Source organism: Vanellus vanellus (assembly GCF_965231255.1).
Source record: "Vanellus vanellus genome assembly, chromosome: 1".
In the NCBI taxonomy this organism is placed as follows: domain Eukaryota; kingdom Metazoa; phylum Chordata; class Aves; order Charadriiformes; family Charadriidae; genus Vanellus; species Vanellus vanellus.
Genome location: NC_138905.1, coordinates 43,583,163 through 43,602,232, shown reverse-complemented (window position 1 = coordinate 43,602,232; position 19,070 = coordinate 43,583,163). Strand labels below are relative to the sequence as shown.

Genomic DNA, 19,070 nt, shown 5'->3' with positions numbered 1-19,070 from the left:
TCTTGTGATAATGTAAGAGGTTATGACTCGTCTAGCCACAATGAAATGGAATGATATTCTTACTCCAGTGAGTAAATGGACAAACTCCCACTGATTTCAACAAGCACACAGTGAGTTCTCATTTCGGAAGGTATGAAAATTAAGTATTTAAAATGATGCAGTGAACAATGGACATCTCCCTAAAGGACATCAGGGTGATGATAAAAGCAGAGGGCTGCAGAAAAGTACAAATAAAGTGTAACAAATTCTAGTCTGTTTGCAAACTGACTCCTCAATAACTTAAACATTTTATTTATCATCTCTGTATCTGTCTGCTTTGCATTGCTGAGGCAGATTCATGCCCCAGAGGAACGGGAGGAGGCAAAGTAGCCCCTTAGAGGGACAGTGGAGGGACAGACCGAAGAGCTGCCTGCCAGTCCCCTGCCTGCTACTGCGAATTTGGGCTGTTGAGCTACTGGGAATAGTGCTGTGGATGCACTCACTGAAACGCACAGTCTAAACAACACAAGGATCAGTGTTTCTGCTGCTACTGCCTGTTTCGATATTGAACATATCAATTAATTCTACAAGTAACGAGAAGCAAAAAGATATGTTGTACATCTCATTTCTATTACCATAAACAGTATTTCTATCCTTTGTAAGTCTTCACCAAAAAGATAACATATATGACATATGTGACATTTATATGTGTATATATGTACATATGTATAATGTATTAGTACAGATATGTAGTGTATTTGACATATGGTACATGTGTATCAATAAAAAAGTGTCTAGCTCACTTAATTATACCTGTAAATCACCTTCCACAATATGTAAAAAATATTTCATTGAGTATACATTAAACTTTTGTAAATACATAAATAAATGCCAATAGGTATCTGTATAAGCATACGTATCCATCTCCATCTTTACTACGCACCATAAACCAAGTATGTATAACAGTTTCAGTCTACGGAGGATGCACTACTGGTGCCAAAATGCTGAACCTGCTCTTATTATCTCTGTGCTATAACAATGAAATCTCACAGTGGCTTTATAGGAGCTATAGTAATCCATTCAGACGATGATTTGCTGTCTTCACATTTTCAGTCATCTCCGCTCCAACCCGTGTCCTGCTGCTCTGAAAATGTTAGGACGCACCAATGCTTGGCACGCTGTAACACATCTGAAAGTATCCTAAAAGCCACTGCAGAATGAAGTTAAGTAGATGAGCACAAAAGTTATTAGTTAAATAGCTCTTCTGAAGACTATAAATAACTGTGAAGGAGAAAAACCCCAAACGGTACTGCAATGAAGACATGGGGTTGATCTGACAAATGAAAAAGCACTGTGAATCAATCTTGCCTCACACAGTCCTTAAATCACCACCTGGAATTGTATAAAGTATTAGTTAAAATAGAATCAGTCTTAAAGCCTAATGAAGCCAACCAAAGCTAGTTGTAGAAGAGAGCTGTTGCACTTAGCGTTTCTTATTTTATAACAAAGTGTCTACCTGTATATTTCTGTTACAGTGTTTCAACGCTAAAAAAATAGTTGTATCATCACAAGGCCGGTGATAGAACCACACAAGTCATACATACAAGGCCATCATCTCAGGAATTACCAGTTCCTTATACTTTGCTTCATAGAGGAACTACATCTTTTCCAAAAGATGCAAAATCTTTTGTTGCTCTGAAACGGCAGCAATATGTACACATTGTAATTAGCCTCCATTCAGCCTTCAGTTCAGGTTAACTATTGCGCCCATACAGAGGTTTGCAAGAAACAGATTGAATTCCAAAGATAGGTTTGTTAATGCAGCAGGAACCAATATTCATCTTCCAAGAGTCCAATTCTTGGATATGCCACTGGTTTATGGCTTGATCAAGATACATAATATTTCTATCTGATCAATTAGGACAAAATACATCATAACTGTGTTGTGAATCTCACGTTACTCTGTGCAAAGGCTGCTGAGATCCTTAAAGACATGTATACATCTGAGTGAAAATTACTGTTGAAAAGCCTGACTTTATTGTCATCCAAGCTGAAATTTTTAACGGGAAGTGAAAGAAACGTTTGTCCCTTTCGACTGAAATGTGACCACTATCACTCTGCCTTTGCTGGCATTTATATCAGTATTTCACAATGAGATCTTACAACTTCTCCCAAATTAAATGAGATCACCTCTAATGTTCAGGAGAAAAGGGATCAAATTTTCCATAGATGCAAATATGTCCCTAATCCCCTTGCTTTTAGGGAGTCTGAGTTCTCCAGTATCTCTTTTGCTGATCTGAGTCTCCTGTATTATATTCTTTTTCTGTTGCCAAATTCCCTTTAAGTAATTTTTTTGAATGACAGTGTTTAGTCCAACACACCAGTTCCCAATATGCTCCGTCCTGCGTGCTCCCTTCTCTGAAACTTCATTTTATTTGCTTTTTCAGCTTCCCTCATGACTCTATATCTTCTCTGCATCATGTCCACAAATGAGGCAGAATAACCCTGAAAAATCCTGCATTGACACGGCGGGGCCCTGGGAAGAAAGCCTTGTTTTTGTTTCCACACATTTTTCTTTTATTCCCCACTCACTTGTGCTAATAGGTTATCTTATAAACCAAAACCGTTTAAGGCTGTGACTGACATAGCTGTCCTAGATTGGAAGGGCTTCTTTGCCCTCATTCATTGGTGACACAACCACCACCCCGTTCCAGACATCCAGTGGAAGCAAGCTAGTTCTTACTCAAGAGCCGTCAGTATCCGAAAGTTCTGAAAATTAGACTGTATTCAGAAAAATGCATCTGGGGATGGCATTGGCCATGAACAGACTTTTTTGACTGTCAATCACTACACAGAGTTTCTCTGAGGAGCAATCTGCTTCTTAGGTTTCAGCTAATCATACAGAACCATCCCAGTCTTCAGCACGATACTGCAGTGAGGTACAGAAAGCAGCGAAGACATCATTATTCTCTTCTTACCTTTGTCAGGATCACATATTTCCACAGGAAAAATGTATGTTGCATATAAAAAGCCTTCTACTTGTGTCTCCTTATTACAAGCAAGACCAAAGACTGGATGCGTTATTAAACTGACAGACAGGAAACTGTTAACATCAGTAACCGATTAGGTTAAAAAAAATCAGTTTTCCTAAAGTCATTCAAAGTAACTTCAGTAACATTTTTAAAAGCAGCTAATTAGATTGCTTCTCCAGTATTAAAAAAAAAAAAAACAAAAAAAAACAGTACTTAGCCACCAAACAACTTAACTCTAAAAATCATGGCATTATCATCTTACATGGGAACTGAGTTCTAGGAGGTACTTGATAGAAACCAGAAGTGAAACTAGATTGTGGCTTCCCATAACTAGTCGCTAGGTCCTACATTTCAAAAGCGAATCTGAACCTGCAGCTCTCAAGCTTTCAGATTTGTGCTGCTCCTTCATGAGAAACAGATTCCTTCAGCTCTTCCTTCCAGCACTCTGTCTCTGGCTGCTGAGCTGGCCAGCAATGACTAAAGCAGGCAGACTGATCAGCTGAGAAAATTTCTAAACTCCTTTTGAACTTTTATTTGTTATTTCACATTCTTATTTAATGCCTATTTATTTCCACTACAGAGACAGCTTAGCAAAAAAAAAAAAAAACCCAAAAACCCACAAAAAAACCCAAACAACAAAACAAAATACCAAAAACCTAAAACCCAAACCAAAACAAAAAAATACCTCCAAAAGAAAGCAAACAGCCTGTTTACTGCATAGATGTGTTGCCAGGAAATCCCATTGTTGTAGTGGTGAGTAAAAGTCCTGCACCCTGACTTATGTCTTACTCACCCTAAATCATGTATGAGCCATGCAGCCTTTCCTGATTAATGAAAGTGGTCAAATGTTTTACAACACTTGCTAGGAAGTCATCTTTCTGTGCATGACCACTCTGATTACTAAGCTGGGATGGTTTTACACATGCCCTGTAAATCAAATCCTGATGCACAACAGGAAGTTTTCACTGCCAAATCTTTTGGACTTTAACAGAGCATCAACATGATACAAAGCCAGGTGTTAAAATTGTCAAAGGGAGATATTTTGAAATGGAAAACACAAGAGAGAGCTCACCGTCTATTTTTATTCTAGCTTTTCAGATTTGCTGCGATTCACCAATTGGAGGGTTTCACCGGAATAAAATATTTTGACCTAGTGTTGAGAGATATATAGAATGACAAAATGCTTTCCACTGTATTATGATCAGAGGGGCAGAGCAGTAAAGGAGGGTTTACAGGAAAACAAACATAACTAGAAAGATCAGTCAGTCCAAATGTCACGCTGAAAGTAGGTTAGGACAATACTAATATTATACTTGCTTACCTTCTCTCATGTTTTATGCAGAGTTAGTACAGGCGCTTAGTGGCTGGCACCTTCTCAGTTTATATATCCAGAAATACTATGATCCAGCCCTAACCACTTTAAAATTACAGTTCCCTTTGATTTGCTTATTTTCCAAGTTCTCTCAACGTGGTTTACACAGAACGTACACAAGAGCCATCAGAAATCTGCACATCATACACGGGGGAATTATCCCTTTGCATATACCAGACAAAACACTCTGCATTCCTTTTCTGAATTTTAAATAAGTTATGCTATCTTTCGGCCAACGTCCTCTTGCCAGTAAAAACAAAAAAAGAAAGGTTTGTGACCTTAAAAACATCACGGGCAGATTCGCACAAAATATTCCACTAGTAGGTTTGAGAACAGATAGATGCTTCCTCCTCTTCCAGCTTAATCCCTGAACACCCTCGCTGTCAAAAGGCTATTGTTAAGGCATGGGCTTCCTCCAAGACCACATCCTGTGAATCGGGTCAAAGTGAAACACAGAGCCGCTTTAAATGAACTACTCTTTGCGTGCCCTGTATGCAAGTGCAAGGAAAACTATGCCACTCAAAAAATTAGTGTACTAGAGACAAAAAGACAGTACTAGTACTGTCTAGCACTGTACTAGTTAAAAAAGTTAGCAATCCTCATTTGTAGTTGACTCCCTTATAATTTACTGAATACAAGACTTTCTGATGCAAAGAAGCTAGACAGTGTAATCAAAGGCAGAAATTAGGACAAAAAAAAAAGTCATCTCTCCTTAAAAAAGGCCTGCTTTTATTCCATAACTATTTGTACTTTCCATATCATATTTAATAAGTGAAAAGCCTATCAACAGCATTGCACACAAGACTTCTGATGAGTGTTATGCTGCTCCACAAAGGGCAGAACATATTCTGCATCTCTAATAAATTCTGTCAGCGTCTGTGTTGATTGGATACATCAAAAAATGTGGCTCCTGGAGTAAAATTCCACCTCCAGCTCAGAACTGGGCCACACTGATGCTAGCCACTGACAGTGAAATGCAGAAAATCCAAAACTGTCCTTATGAAGCAAGCAGGAAAAATATCTCATTATCTGGATGTTTTATTCTTAACTGATCCCTTAGAAAAGACAAAGGATGGGCTTGCGGTTATGATGTGGAGACTGGGACTCAAGATACATATGACTTGAAATTCCTAGTCCTGCCACAAAGTCCCAGTCTGAGTGTGGGAAAATCATCCATTTCCCCTTTAATCTCTCCTCTCCCTCTGCACTGCAGGATAACACTTTTCCCTTTCTCCCACACTCTGTAATACAGCCACCCACTCTGTAGGGCTGCAACTAACTTGTGCAGGCACACTACCTGTCGTGATAAGGCATTAAGGTGTGAGAGAAAAATCCACTGAAAGGACATTCTCATATGTTGTTACCTGAGGGAATTGTGTTTCACCTGAACCAAACTTCCTAATCTTGGTGGTACCCCTCACTCTGCTGGGTGCATTGGGATGCTCCCGTCTTTTCGGTAACAGTCTGAACAGGCCCTACTAAATGCTGCCAGCTGAAATATTCACTGCAGTGCTCCTGAAGGGATTTTTAAAGGAACTCAGAGCCCTAAACTCAACTGGGTTCACAGGGTTTCTACGTTCCTTGTTACAGAGCAAAGAACTGAGTCCCTGAGAGTCACTCCACTGCCTCACAGGCTCTCGAGGCCTGAGGGCACTCCAATCCTGATATCCCGTGTGGCAGGGATATGAGTATTTTCAAGGGAGCAACGTGCTGGCTGCTCTCCAGTGATAACCTGCCCGTGTTTTCGGGAAACATAAATGGAACTACAGTACTTCTGTGAAACACCTCTGGAAACACCCATACTGTACAATGGCATTTTTTCTAAAGTAGCAAAGCTGTGTCCAGAGGGAGTCTTCACATCCCTATGGCACTGTGGGCCACAGGGCTGTCAGCTCAGGTTCCCAGAGCAGCACGGTTTCATTACCATAGACCTGCACTCAGCTGAATACACAAATAAGAAAAGAGAATGAGAAGACCATCAGGATGGCCATCGAGTCCTTTGCACCAGGAAGGATCGGTGCTAGTAATGCTACGAATGGCAGGTGTACACATGCTCGTTTTCTCCTGTGATGGAGATAGTATACCTTCTGCACGCAAAGCATTCCTCTGTTTAACTACTGTTACTGCTGGGAAGTTTTAGTAAATCTTAACTAAAACCTCCTGGGGTATAATATAAGCCCATTATTTTTATCTAGAGATGGAGACCCCTTATGTCCATTTATGGTCATGGAGAAGAGATTACCCCAAGAGGCTGCATTTATTAGCTCTGGTGTTGCACCAAGCAAGTGTTACTGGGTTGCTTCAGGTTCTGGAGCTCTGCTGGTTTTCACACATACTGGGATCCATGAATCCACACTTAGGCATACTCCCATTTTCAAGGAAAGAGGATTTTATAAAGAAAAGCTGTTTGGTCAGGAAATCCGCAAGCAGCTTCCCTAGACACAGATGCAATACAAAAGAGTAAGAGCAATTGTGTACTGCTTTTTCATAATACCAGCTCGCAACACAAAATAATATGAAAGAAACTGAGTTCTAAGTTCTTATTTTGTGACAGAAATAAAACAAAAGCAGTAGAAAATGTCCTGGTTTGAGGTAAAACAGTGGTCTTAAGCTCAGGTTGGTAAATACCCTCCTATCCGTGATCCAAATTACAAACAAAAAGCATCTTTCAACCTATACTCAATACTACTTGCTCACAAATACAAAAGCTTTGTGAGCTACATATTGTGTTACTGTACATTTATCTCAACTGTACCAAAATGTGGTTGGTACAGATGATTAAAAAATAAACATGTAACAGTGAAGTTGCTTCCAAGTTCATACAGCATGAGGCTCTTAAATCAGTTGTAATATAGCGTAGACAGATGGTGCTGGATACATAAAGCACATTAAAGACGCTGTTATCTGTTTGATAAAGAAATAATTCAGAGCACAAGGCAAGAAGCTGAAATTGCTGACAATCTGAACTCCTGCCAGCTGTCCCGGATTCACTGGGGCTGTGTGAATTTTAAACACACATAGTCCCAGGTGTCAGCAGTGCCGATTGAAATTTCTGGCAGCTAGTTCAGTGCTTTTGAAACAATGCTGGCTTCCCATCACTAGCGGTCACTATGAGGAGAAGATGGGCGGTCTCTGGCTGCTTCTGCTGCCCTTTTTGTTGTCTTGGCCGTAGTGCTGTAAATGAAACACTCGGCACAATGAGCAGCCTCTTTTCTTGCCAACCCACAAGGCAGACATCTCCAATGCATTAGCACTGAGAAAAGGAAGGGTATGACAAAATGGGGAAATAAACTCATTTATTTATGTTCCCTAGATTCAGTATGTCAAGAAACTTGGTGGAGCTTGGCCCTGAGAGACCGGACAAAAAGGTATCCAAGAAACAGAAAGGTCAAAGAGATGTGGGATTGCAACAGATGCTTGCTTGGGAGAGTTAGGGAATGGTGGGAAAGGGTCACACAGAACCTAAGCAAATGGTGTGGAAGGGTTAGCTGAGGAAAGACAGAGATATGGAAGTCATTCATGGCACACATCTGGTTTTCCAATGTGCACAGTACTCCCGTTGGCGTGAGCAGGAGTTCCACCCATGTACAGAAAGCAAAAATATTTGTCTTGAGATCCATCTGGATAGAAGAGCCTATCAGTCCTCCAAGTCTGGTTTCTGTTGATGGGCAGGAGTTACCACATCACCAACAAACTGCTGACAACCGATGAGGAAAAAATGGGAGGTTTCCATGTTCACTCCAATGTCCTACTGCAACAGGGCTGGCTGAATTGACACTGAAAGCCCTCAGACCAAGACTGAGATGCAATAGTGTGATGCTAAATGAAATGGACCTCGAGAGTCACTTTAATAGCAGCATTATGTATTTTTGCCTATCACATCAAAGTATTTAGCTTTGTTTTGTGACAGGGACATTTATTTTAAATTACTTCAATGATGTCCACTTGGTACAACTGTTTCAGATTCCATTCTTTGTTGGCCATGTTCCCCAGGTAGAACACAGCTATTCTCTGTTCTGCTGATTTACAGACTGCTTCCCCAGCCTGACTGCTCAGATTTCTGTGGTCTACAGAAGAAGCCAGTTGTGTCTCTTTCCTCGGGTGGACACATCACATTCTTTGTCATTTCTTCCAGAAGGCCTTGCAGCAGATCCATTTCCTGAGTTCCCCTGAGATCTTCCTGTATCAAAGTTAGACGGTTTAACTTGGTGGGGCTGGACCCCTCTAAGGGAGATCACAAATTACTGCCCATGCATCCTCCAGATACCAGTATGCCCATACTACAAGAATCTTAATATAAACCCCTCAAACTGTAGTATCCAGAACAGTTTTAGGTTTACAAACGTGTACTGGATCAGTTGTAGAGCCTGACTAGTACTTTCCAATAATGAACAGCGATATGAAAAATGTTACAGTCATGACAGGAAGACTTGATTAGTGGATGCAGAGAAAAATAACTCATATGCAGAAGCCTGTAAAGATGTCTGCCAACAGGAAGGAAGAAGCAGATAAAGCAGACAGCAGCAGACAGATAGCATGGACAAAGATAAACTGAAAACAAGAAAAAGAGAAATAAGATCATATGACAGTAAAGGAATGAATTAACTCAGGAAATAAGGCTAAAACCTTATCATTCAATTCATATAACCAGAACACTACAATTAATATATCAGATTCAGCTCAGAGAAAATTCAGTTTGCAAGCATAAATGATGGTGTAGTGCTCTTGAAAGAGGAAAGCTTGATGATGGGAGGAAAACCTGGGAGCATTAAGCAGAGCACTACCAGGAGCAGCCCTGGGCAGCCAAGCCAGAAGACCAGTGTGCCCAGCAGGGGTGCTGACTCCCAGCAGCTGCTCAGCTTTGTGCCAGAGAGGATTTGTGGCAGTGCCCTTGCAACTATACCATCAAATGTGTGAGGGCAGTTGAAACCCATCATGGTGACCCGGAGTAAAACACTATTGGCATTGGCATGTTCCTGCAGGTCAATAGAGTGCGGTTATCATTTAGTAACCAAAATAAGTTGGTTTTGCAAAAAGCCTCTTTCTTTGTTCCTTTAGTTTTAAGTCATTGCTTCATTTACCTTTCTACAATATTGCTTAATATTTTTTCATTTTGTTACTAATTAATAGCACTGCCCACAAGAACAGTATCACAAGGCAGCCTAGTGTGATCTGATAATTTTTGCCTCATTAATAGAGCAAGCAGGATAAAAGTGGTGGCACAGAAAGATAAATAATACTTTACCCAAAGTTAGAAAAATATTACAAAAGATATTGGTGTTTTCAGATGTTGGTTTGCATAAAAACACACTATGGTCCAACTGAACAGCAAAACTCCATCTGCTTCAAAGAGAGCCAGCATTTCACCTCATGAATCCAGCAGCTGGATTCCTTTCCCGTGTACATATATAGGAATAAACTTTTGTCTATATGATACTCAGGGAAAAAGAATGTGCTCTGAATGCTTGCGTTCAAATATTTCGCATGACTGTTCACATCATAAGTGTTCATGCAGTCAGTTTAAACGTTAGAGACTTTAGCAAGAAAGCAGATGGACCTGTATGTAACTCAGGTACCAAGGCACAAATTATGAAAATTTTGAACAAAAGCGTAGTTGAATAAACTACATACAGACTAATTTAAATCATTAACAACTTGTTATTTGCTTTCCTAGGTTTAACTATGTTCTATCCAATGAAGAATAAAGTTGAACATAATCACCTCAAACTTTTTCTACCACAGTTTTATTGAAATAATATCACTTTTATTAAAAACCCAACTGCATCATGTCCAGAAAAAAGAAAACAACCACGAATACACGTGCAAATGCTGCAAAATCATGTGAGACGTCTAGGGAAAAGAGAACTGATGTTTGCAGCTGTATTCTTAACCAGCCTTGGCAATGCAGTTGTGTGAGATAGCCAACACAAGTGTCAAAAGTCTCAAACAATCAGGTGTGGTGAGACTGACGGCCATAGAGGAAACAGCTGGATGGCAATGACCTACTGTATTGACATGTGTAATCCAAATTTATCTTGGAATCCTTAGCATTTATAGATAGCAACAGGATATGTCACGGTGACTACATCTGTCAATCTAAGTGCCTTTCAGACAGGATGAGAAAGCTGGTGACCCATGGTGCAGCATATGTAAAATACCAAAGAAAGCAATGCTAATGGCTGCAATCCAGCAGCCAGGGGCAAAAGTTAAGCAGGTAATTAATTCATATATTCCATTGTCTTTGGCAGATAGATATCCGTCATTTTTCCATCAGAAATCAGTGCTGCCTTATATCCAATGATATAACATAAGCATACAAGCAGTATGCTGTACAGGCAGATTGTACAAAAAGATGGAAACTCAGACTAGGTGGTCATTTTGATTGGAAGACCTGTTATCTGATCACTGTTATAATGAAACATCCCAATGTACAGCATTGTATACCACAGAGCCACATAGGAATATCACGTTTGGTTTGCTAACCAAAGAAATCAACCAAAGGTCTATTGGAAACAGCACTCACAAATGGTCAAGCTTTGGCCAACACAATCCGTAATGCAGAACTTGCATCTGTTCGGCAAATCTGAAGAGACATTAACCCAAACAACTCCCTCAAATTTGTGCTTAGAATTATTGCTTAGATAACCTGCTCATACTGCTGAGGCTACCAGGCACTGGGAAACAGGGTGGCATGGATCTCCATCCCTGATGAAGAAAAATATCATTCAACACTTCTAGGCTGATATTTTGAAGTTTACCAGTAAGAAAAGCCTAAAAACAATTTCTTCATCATAATCACCCACCTTATAGCCCAAACTACTTTGGCAAAAAGATTTCATGAAACTTGCTTAAAAGGTGAATAAAAGATCATTCTTCAAAAACGTGTGCCTGGAAGAAAATTGGGCAAAGGGCTGCCACTAAGCTTTACTGGGAATGTCGGGCTTGCAAGGGGGGAATACAGAACAGCTGCAGAAATTTACTAAATTCTTGAATGCTCAACACTTCTATAAGACCAGGTGGCCAGCGGAGGTTCCTATACCACCACGTGCACAAATTGGCCTTACTCTTTAAGGATCATCTTTTAAAAGTGCTCAGCTGCCTCCACTGAGAACAGAAAGAGAGAGAGAGATCTAATGGCTGGTAGGTTGGTTTTTGGAGATTGGTTTGTTTTGTGTTGGTTTTTTTTTGTCTTTAAAAGACAGTCTCTAAGATGACAAGTATCGTCAAACCCATGAAACATGAAATGCCAAATTGGGATCACAGCTTGGGTCCATCCAGCCTGTTACTTTACTCACTAGTACTTCAGCAGTGCTCAGGACCAGATGCCGTGGAAGGATATGGCTCCCATTAGGTCTCATGCTAAGCACTAATAATTCCCAAGAGGTTTAAACACTAAAGGCAAGATGCTTTATATCTTTCTCCACACTTCATTAAAGAATCAAGAAACATTGTTCAGTAGGCAATGTAACTCTATTCTTTTTCTTTTTTTTTTTTTGAAAATAGTACTTGCAAATCTAATTTACTTTTCATGCAATATCCATTAAAGAGGAAATTTAAAGAATATTTTCTATTAAAAATAAGCAAGCAAGCGGGAATCACATTGTGTTGAAAAGCTGTATTATTATCTTCATGTCAGACTCACATCATAGAAAAGAGCTGTTCATCACTTCTGGTAATCCAGAGATGAACAGTCTGCTCCTTCTTTTTATTTCTATATAGCATGTCTGAGATCACCAATGCATAATCTTTGGAAGGCAGGGAGAGGTGATACAAAAAACTCCAAGGGAAAAATTAAGTGACATGACCAAAATCTCATGGGGAAATATGTGGCAGGGATTAAAAAGGAAACCAAATGTTCAGAATCCCAACCCTATGCTTTAACCACAAAACCAACTTTCTCCACTAATACTGAATTAACCCAGTAACTAAAAACAAAGGAAAACCAAGTCATATATTATGTGTATCTTGCCACTTTAACAACTCTGACAACACTCAAGTGTCCCCAAACTAAATATGAAGCAACTGCAAGTAAATGTTTAATCCCAGTGTGGTAATCAGTTCCACAAACCAAAAGTACTGGAAAAGCAAGGGAAAGTAACCTCACATAACACTGCTTGCTGAAGCTGTTAAACCACACATTGAGCCGTGATGTACTGACTGTAAGATCTACAGGAATACATACTACTGACAAGAAGGGACTCAATACTCATTTAAAGCACGAGACATGTTTTCGACTACAGCAAAAAGATTAGTAGAAAAGCAAGCAGAAGGGTTTTTTTAATTATTAACTGAGACTCAAAAAGAACCCCCTTACAAAAGAAAAAACCTCTTAGCAGTGTAAAAAATATCGTGGCATACTACTTCAGACAAACCTTTTAAAAAATCACAATGAATCAGAGCTAGATGGGGCTAGAAAGAAGGTATTTTGCAGAAGAGGAAAACACAGGTACTTTTCACTGAGAAGCTGTTTTTCTGGTTCAGCAGTTCTGCAGCAAGAGCAGCCAGATCATTTGAAAAGTGAAAAGAAAATCAATTACTTGTTTTTATTTTAAAAGAACCTCCCTGTGGGAATAGGTGTGGGCGTGAGAGCTCTTTTTAAACTTCATAATATAATATGAAGCAGCCAAGGTTTTTCTTTTTTTTTTTTTTTTTTAAGTGCTGTCATGTCATTGCTCTGCTTACTGGGTGCCAGAATGCTTTTTCTCTGCTTATGATTCTACTGATCCTTATCAAAATGCATCTGTGAAGCGTTTAACACTAATATTTAAAAACAGAATATTTATTCAAACAGCAACACTGAGCAAAACAAACTTCTAAGCCTGCTGTGCAAGTTCACTGATGACAGCAAAAGCCTATTATTTACCCAGTTACCCTCAATTCTGCATGCAGTAGATTTCTATCAGAATTTTGTCTGAGCAAATCATCGTTTTCTGAGAATCGCGATCCACAGGTAAAGTTTACAACTAACCTTGCTATCTTCGATCTCCTGGGTTTTTCCTCGAAGCGCTCTCCTTTCTCCAAAATCACAGGTTGACTTTAACGTGAGCTGACAAGAAAGCATCGAGCTCTCCGCCCCAGTAAGCTCCAAAGCCTTTGGTGAGTACTGCTGCGAGCCGGCAGAGCCAAGGTTGGGTATCGGGAGGGCAGTGTGAACAGGCTTTGACCCTACGGCTGGCTGTCTTAGCTTGGAGGCAACCCCAAGTACAGGCATGGCTTCTATAAAAGTATCTTCTTTCTGCCAAAGAAAATGCTCCTGACCTCAGTCTGGTAGACTCCAGCTTCAGCAATTCCAGAACAAATACTTTAAACAAAAGTAGCAGTCATCTTTTCAAAAACTTCTTAAAGCAATAATATTACGAGTTTCACAAGGAAGCAAAACTTTTCCTTCATCTCTCCCCTTCTCCCTCGCAGCCACTCACACGCGCTGCTCAGTGAGTCAGTGGCTCTGTAAGACTAAACACTCCTTTGGGGCGTGAACTTTTCTTGAAGGTAACTGCCACAGAGCTGCCTGTCTGGGATTAAAGAACTCATAAATTCGCTTTCTCTTCTTCCTCCAGCATTCCAGGTCTGTGTGTTAAGTGAATGAAGGATGGGAGAAAGGGAGGGAGGGAAGAGATGAAACCTCCCCTTACTCCAACTGTCAAAACAGCTCTGAGACCACAACACTGGAAGCCGAGACCTCTTCCTGACTACATAAATAACCAGCCCACATCTTAAAAAAAAAACAAACCTCTTTTTTTTTCTGATTTAAAAAAAAAAAAAAAAAAGACCTGAGTAGTGGCCAAAGCAAACAGCTGTTGGAAGAGTTTTTATCCCGGAAATAATCTCAGCAATGAAGCTGTTTGTCTGATTCCTGGCTATTTTTCACTGCTGACAACCATGAGCTACGGTGTTTCATTCCCTGTTCCTCCCGTGAAATCAGGTTAAAATCGTGCAAGAGCGTGGCTAGGAACAGACGCTGAATCACAGTGTGGGTAACGTCTGTCTGTGCTATGAAAAATCCATACAAAAACACAGAGCAGGATATAGGAAAATCATGAGCATTGTTAGAAGATTTAGTCAATACAGCTTTTCAGAGTTTGTTTTTTTTCTTTCTTGCTTGCTTGGTGGTGGTGTTAACGTCATCTATTCAATGTTAACACTTCCCTTCCTAAAAACATTTAAAGCTCCATGAAGTCCATGTCCAATGCATCATTTCTGCTTGTTGCTCACAGAAATATTCTTGCTGGCAACCTCAGATCCTTGTACGTGGAAGTACAAGACAGATAGGCAAGCAGAGCAGGCTATAAAATGAGTCACGATGGACAGTCCAAATTGCTGAGCAGCATAAACGCTTACTTAAAAGGAAAACTGGAAATTCCTTTGAGAGCCTATAGCTGGGGAACCATTTTAAACTTTGATATAAGGAAAAAAGTGTGCAGAAATGCCACAGCATTAAACCCCTCTGGGATTTTATCACCCATCATTATGGACAAAAACGATCCCCATGTTTTTCTTGTTATCTCTTCCTAAATAAAACATAGAGAGATAGGATGACCTGAATCCTATTCTGCCACTAATATCCTACATGGTATTAACTATGCCTTCCCTGAACAGTATGTACTGTTAACACTATAGATGTAAGCCCAAGAGAAAATAAGAGCCTTCTGGACTTTTAAGTTCTCAAACTAAGGATGCCAAAAGTTAGAAAAAGCATGGAAAAGAAAACAGAGTAAAGGTGAAGCGGACTAAAAGAATCCTCTCAAACCACCCCTTGAAATTATTTTGCAAAATAAACTGTAATACACAGTACTATTCTCTATCTTTCGTTTATAAAGATCACACTCACACAGCAGTTAAAAATTCAACTCTCTATACTGACTTATAAACTATCCCATTCTTGCTCATAGTTTGTAGGAATGAATCTGACCTGGTTTAGGAATCCCCTGAGTTTTGAGGTGTGTGTACGGAGGATCAGCAAATCCATTTCAGCATCCTCTGCTTATCTTCTCTTGGTTTTGCCACCATTAACGGTGACCGCAATGGGCTTTATGCAAGACTGCACAGAGGTAACTGCTCTGCATTTCAGACAAGTTCAGCCGACAGGATCCACCAATCCACCACTCCACTCCAATGAGTGGAATATTCTTGTTCGGTGTGACCTTTCAGGTCTTGTGCAAAGCAAAGGGGAAGAAAGCTCCTTGTGCGGTCTGCATTTGTTCTCCAGCATCATAAAGCACTGTGGCTGTGTAAGGAATTTAGGTTTCTTAGGCACAACTGTTAACAGTTAACGCTTTAGAAAGTGCACATATGCAAAGGCTGAAACGGACCACAGGAAAAGAGGGATTTATCTCTTGCAAGGTTTGAGGAGATGAAAAATCCTCATGAGGGCTGCTAACCGATGATCAAGACAAAGAATAAACTAGAGTCATGAGACAGATACTTTCTTAAAAAGAACTTTGCCAAAAAGATGTAATTGAATCTTATTACTTCTCAGGGTTATAATTTTACGAAGTAATGCATTATGGTAATCTTGCTGTTCTTCTTTTGACTACGAATGATGAGGTCATGATACCCACAGTCTCTTTTGCAACCCATTTTCCCAGCACAGAAACCCTAAAAGTAATAAGTAAGCAAGCTTACTAGGCGAGAGTCATCTGTAATACATAACCAACAGGGTTTGGAAACAATGATGTGAAGCTGGTGTCACTCTTTCAAAATAATTATTACTCTTTCAAAATAATTATTAATCATATTATGACTTTTAAGCTAGTACCAGCCCAGGGCCATCATCTTCAGAACACCGCACAGCTAGAATTTTTACAACGATAAAACCCAGAAGTGCTTCTGGTCTACCAAAGATACGAAGAGGAATCGACAAGATTATTTGCAGGAATCACGAAAGGTAATGGAGGAAAAAAATAAGACTCTATAGGTAAGAATGTGGTTACAAGCCTGGTTGCAAGTCTGGGCTCCCTTTTTTTTTTGTTTTCTCTCATTTTAATTCTAAGCAAAAGACAAATAAACAAACATCTGCTATCCTTAGAAATCACTTAGCGACATTTTTCACTTGAAAGGCTTTTGTGTACCTCATAATGAATGTGGGGTTTATGAAGGATATCAGGGGAAAAGAATATTTAACAGCTAAGCTTCAGTAGTGTTTCCTTGCAAACAGGAAAGCACAGGATAAAGCATCTGTGGACAACATGCACTAACTGGCACCAGATGCAGGTGCTGGTGGCGGAGCTGGATAGGCAGGGGACGGCATCACAGGCAAAAGGTGTCTGGGCCCGCAAGGATTCTGTAAAGGGAGGAACAGGGCATAACTACGGGGAAGGGACAGAGCTGAAAGCTGCCAAGAAGGGCGCTTTGTTAGGCGTTACGCTGGCAATGTGAGTTTGGTGGGATTTGAGCTCTGGGGTGGAGAGTTAAGTGACCATTAAGCAGGGCTGCCAGGGAGAATCCAAAACAGGAAGAAGGGTGATTTAGATATGTGTGAATAGTGTCCAAATAGAAAGAAGGCATAGCTGTGAGAAACCAGGGGTGGAGCATCATAGAATCAGAGAGTCATAGAATCATCTAGGTCAGAAGGAACCTTTAAGATCATTGAGTCCAACTGTCAACCTAACACTGCCAAAAACACCACTAAACCATGTCCTTAAGTACCACGTCTACCCATCTTTTAAATACTTCCAGAGATGGCAACTCCACCAGTTCCCTGGGCAGCCTGTTCCAATGCTTGACAACCCTTTCAGTGAAGAAATACTTCCTAATATCCAATCTAAATTTCCCCTTACACAACTTGATGCCGTTTCCTCTTGTCCTGTCGCTTGTTACTTGGGAGAAGAGATTGACCCCCACCTCGCTACAGCCTCCTTTCAGATAGTTGTAAAGAGCAATAAGGTCTCCCCTCAGCCTCCTTTTCTCCAGGCTAAATGATCCCAGTTCCCTCAGCTGCTCCTCATAAGACTTGTTCTCTAGACCCCTCACCAGCTTCATTGCCGTTCTTTGGACACGCTCCAGACTACTTTCTTGTAGTTAGGGGCCCAAAACTGAAGAAGTTTGCAAGTAGTGGCTATAACCTGTGGTTACATGAAATCAAAGAGAACACCAGACTGCCTGGCATGAGGGACATAAGGCAGGATAGAGAAAGTAGTGAGTAAAAAGATATGGCTGACAGAAACAAGGCACACATATCTTCACTTGGTTACATAAAGCTGATAGAGACATATCTAGAAAGGGATTGCAAAGAAACAGGTCAGGCTAAACACTGTACAGGGAGAGGACCTGTAGGTTTTTAATTTACCCGCTTAGACACTTATCGGCTCAGACACCCATAAGCCAGGCGGGTAGGAGACATCATCTGGATTCAGAATGAAGGAGGATGAACACAGATCACGACTAAAGCCCTGATACAAGGGAAACAATGAAGTTGTGCAGGAAAGGTTAGAGAGTTGTGAGGAAGCTAGAAGACAACTGAGCTGTGGAAAAAAACAGAGGGCAACATTTCAAGTAGGATGTGAGATAAGGAAATAAAAGTGGAAAGAGAGACCAAAAAATGGGTAAACAGAGCAAAGGTCAAAACACAATTCTTAGTAGTCTTGTCAACAGCAGTGGCAGTTCCAGCGAAATGTTGAAGGCAGGGCCATTTCTTTAGCTAACAACGATTAAAAATGATGACAATCTGGCTATAAAGCATGACTCTGAAAGCATCAAGCAATCAATGTTTTTACAGAAACTGTGAGTTAGATGAACAATCTGTACGTCAAAGTAAGACAGTATGTATGCATTCAGTATAATCCCCACATCCCAGAAAAATACTTATTTCATATAACAAGAGTAAACACACCTGAAATCGAAGCCATCTCATAAAAGAAGGCATATGTCAGTTTTAATACTAAGATGCATTTTTGTCCTGAAGACTTAACAGGAATAACCATTCACAGCGCACCACTCCCACATAAATTTCCTTTCCTTCATCGCATCTGAGACCAGAATGAGTCCCACGAAGGCTGCTCCCCTTCTGTACCCCCCGCCCTCAGACAAACTGCTCGCATGAACAGAACAGACAGCTGGCAGTGTCTCCCAGACCACAGGAAATATCAAGAGAGGGGACACCTGCCTCAAAAGTGGAGCCAAGAGATTTGTTTGCTCCTTCTGGTCTATGATCTTCGGCAAGGAAGCTGTTGCATGTGTCCAGGGTCAAACAGGAAATGTCAGGGGTGCAGAGACTGCAGAGGTCTGTTCCGAGCTGTTTCCCTACTTCATCCCACTGGTGTAACAGCTGTGACTCTAGCTTACGTGAGCCGGGCCAACTTCTGAACGAGCTTGAATGTGCCGATACAATCACACGATTTTGTGCGCACTGATTTCAGGTTGAGCGGCAAGTTTCCCCCAGCTGGGGACACAGATCTCTCGAAAAAGCAACCAACGGTACTAAAATACTGGAAGTATCTGAAACAGCTTTTGTGTTTTATTTAATAAACCCACATAAGCCAGGTTTAAACTATTACAATACAAGTAAGAAGGACGCCACATGCCTGTTTGGTGTAAGAAAATACGTCCAATCTGTCATATAATGAGGAGACAAATTGTTCAGCTCTGACTGATTTTCACAGCATAATTCTACCAACATTATTTTTGTTATTACAAAAGTCAGGTGAATCAATAAGTCTCGAGGTAAGACACGTAACAAGTCTTTAATCCTA

The 19,070-nt window shown here is 40.4% G+C and overlaps 1 protein-coding gene across 2 annotated transcripts in view; it reads right to left on the bottom strand.

Annotated features, from left to right (window-relative positions):
* The window catches only part of NAV3 (neuron navigator 3), a gene marked incomplete at its 5' end in the record, with an annotated part of 275,201 nt that extends 261,607 nt beyond the window's left edge, over positions 1-13,594 (bottom strand). For both annotated transcript variants that reach the window (XM_082492447.1, XM_082492448.1), the window contains one exon: positions 13,352-13,594. In XM_082492447.1, the coding sequence (XP_082348573.1) occupies positions 13,352-13,594 (243 nt within the window). The remainder of the gene's footprint in view (positions 1-13,351) is intronic.
* Positions 13,595-19,070: the final 5,476 nt, after the last annotated feature.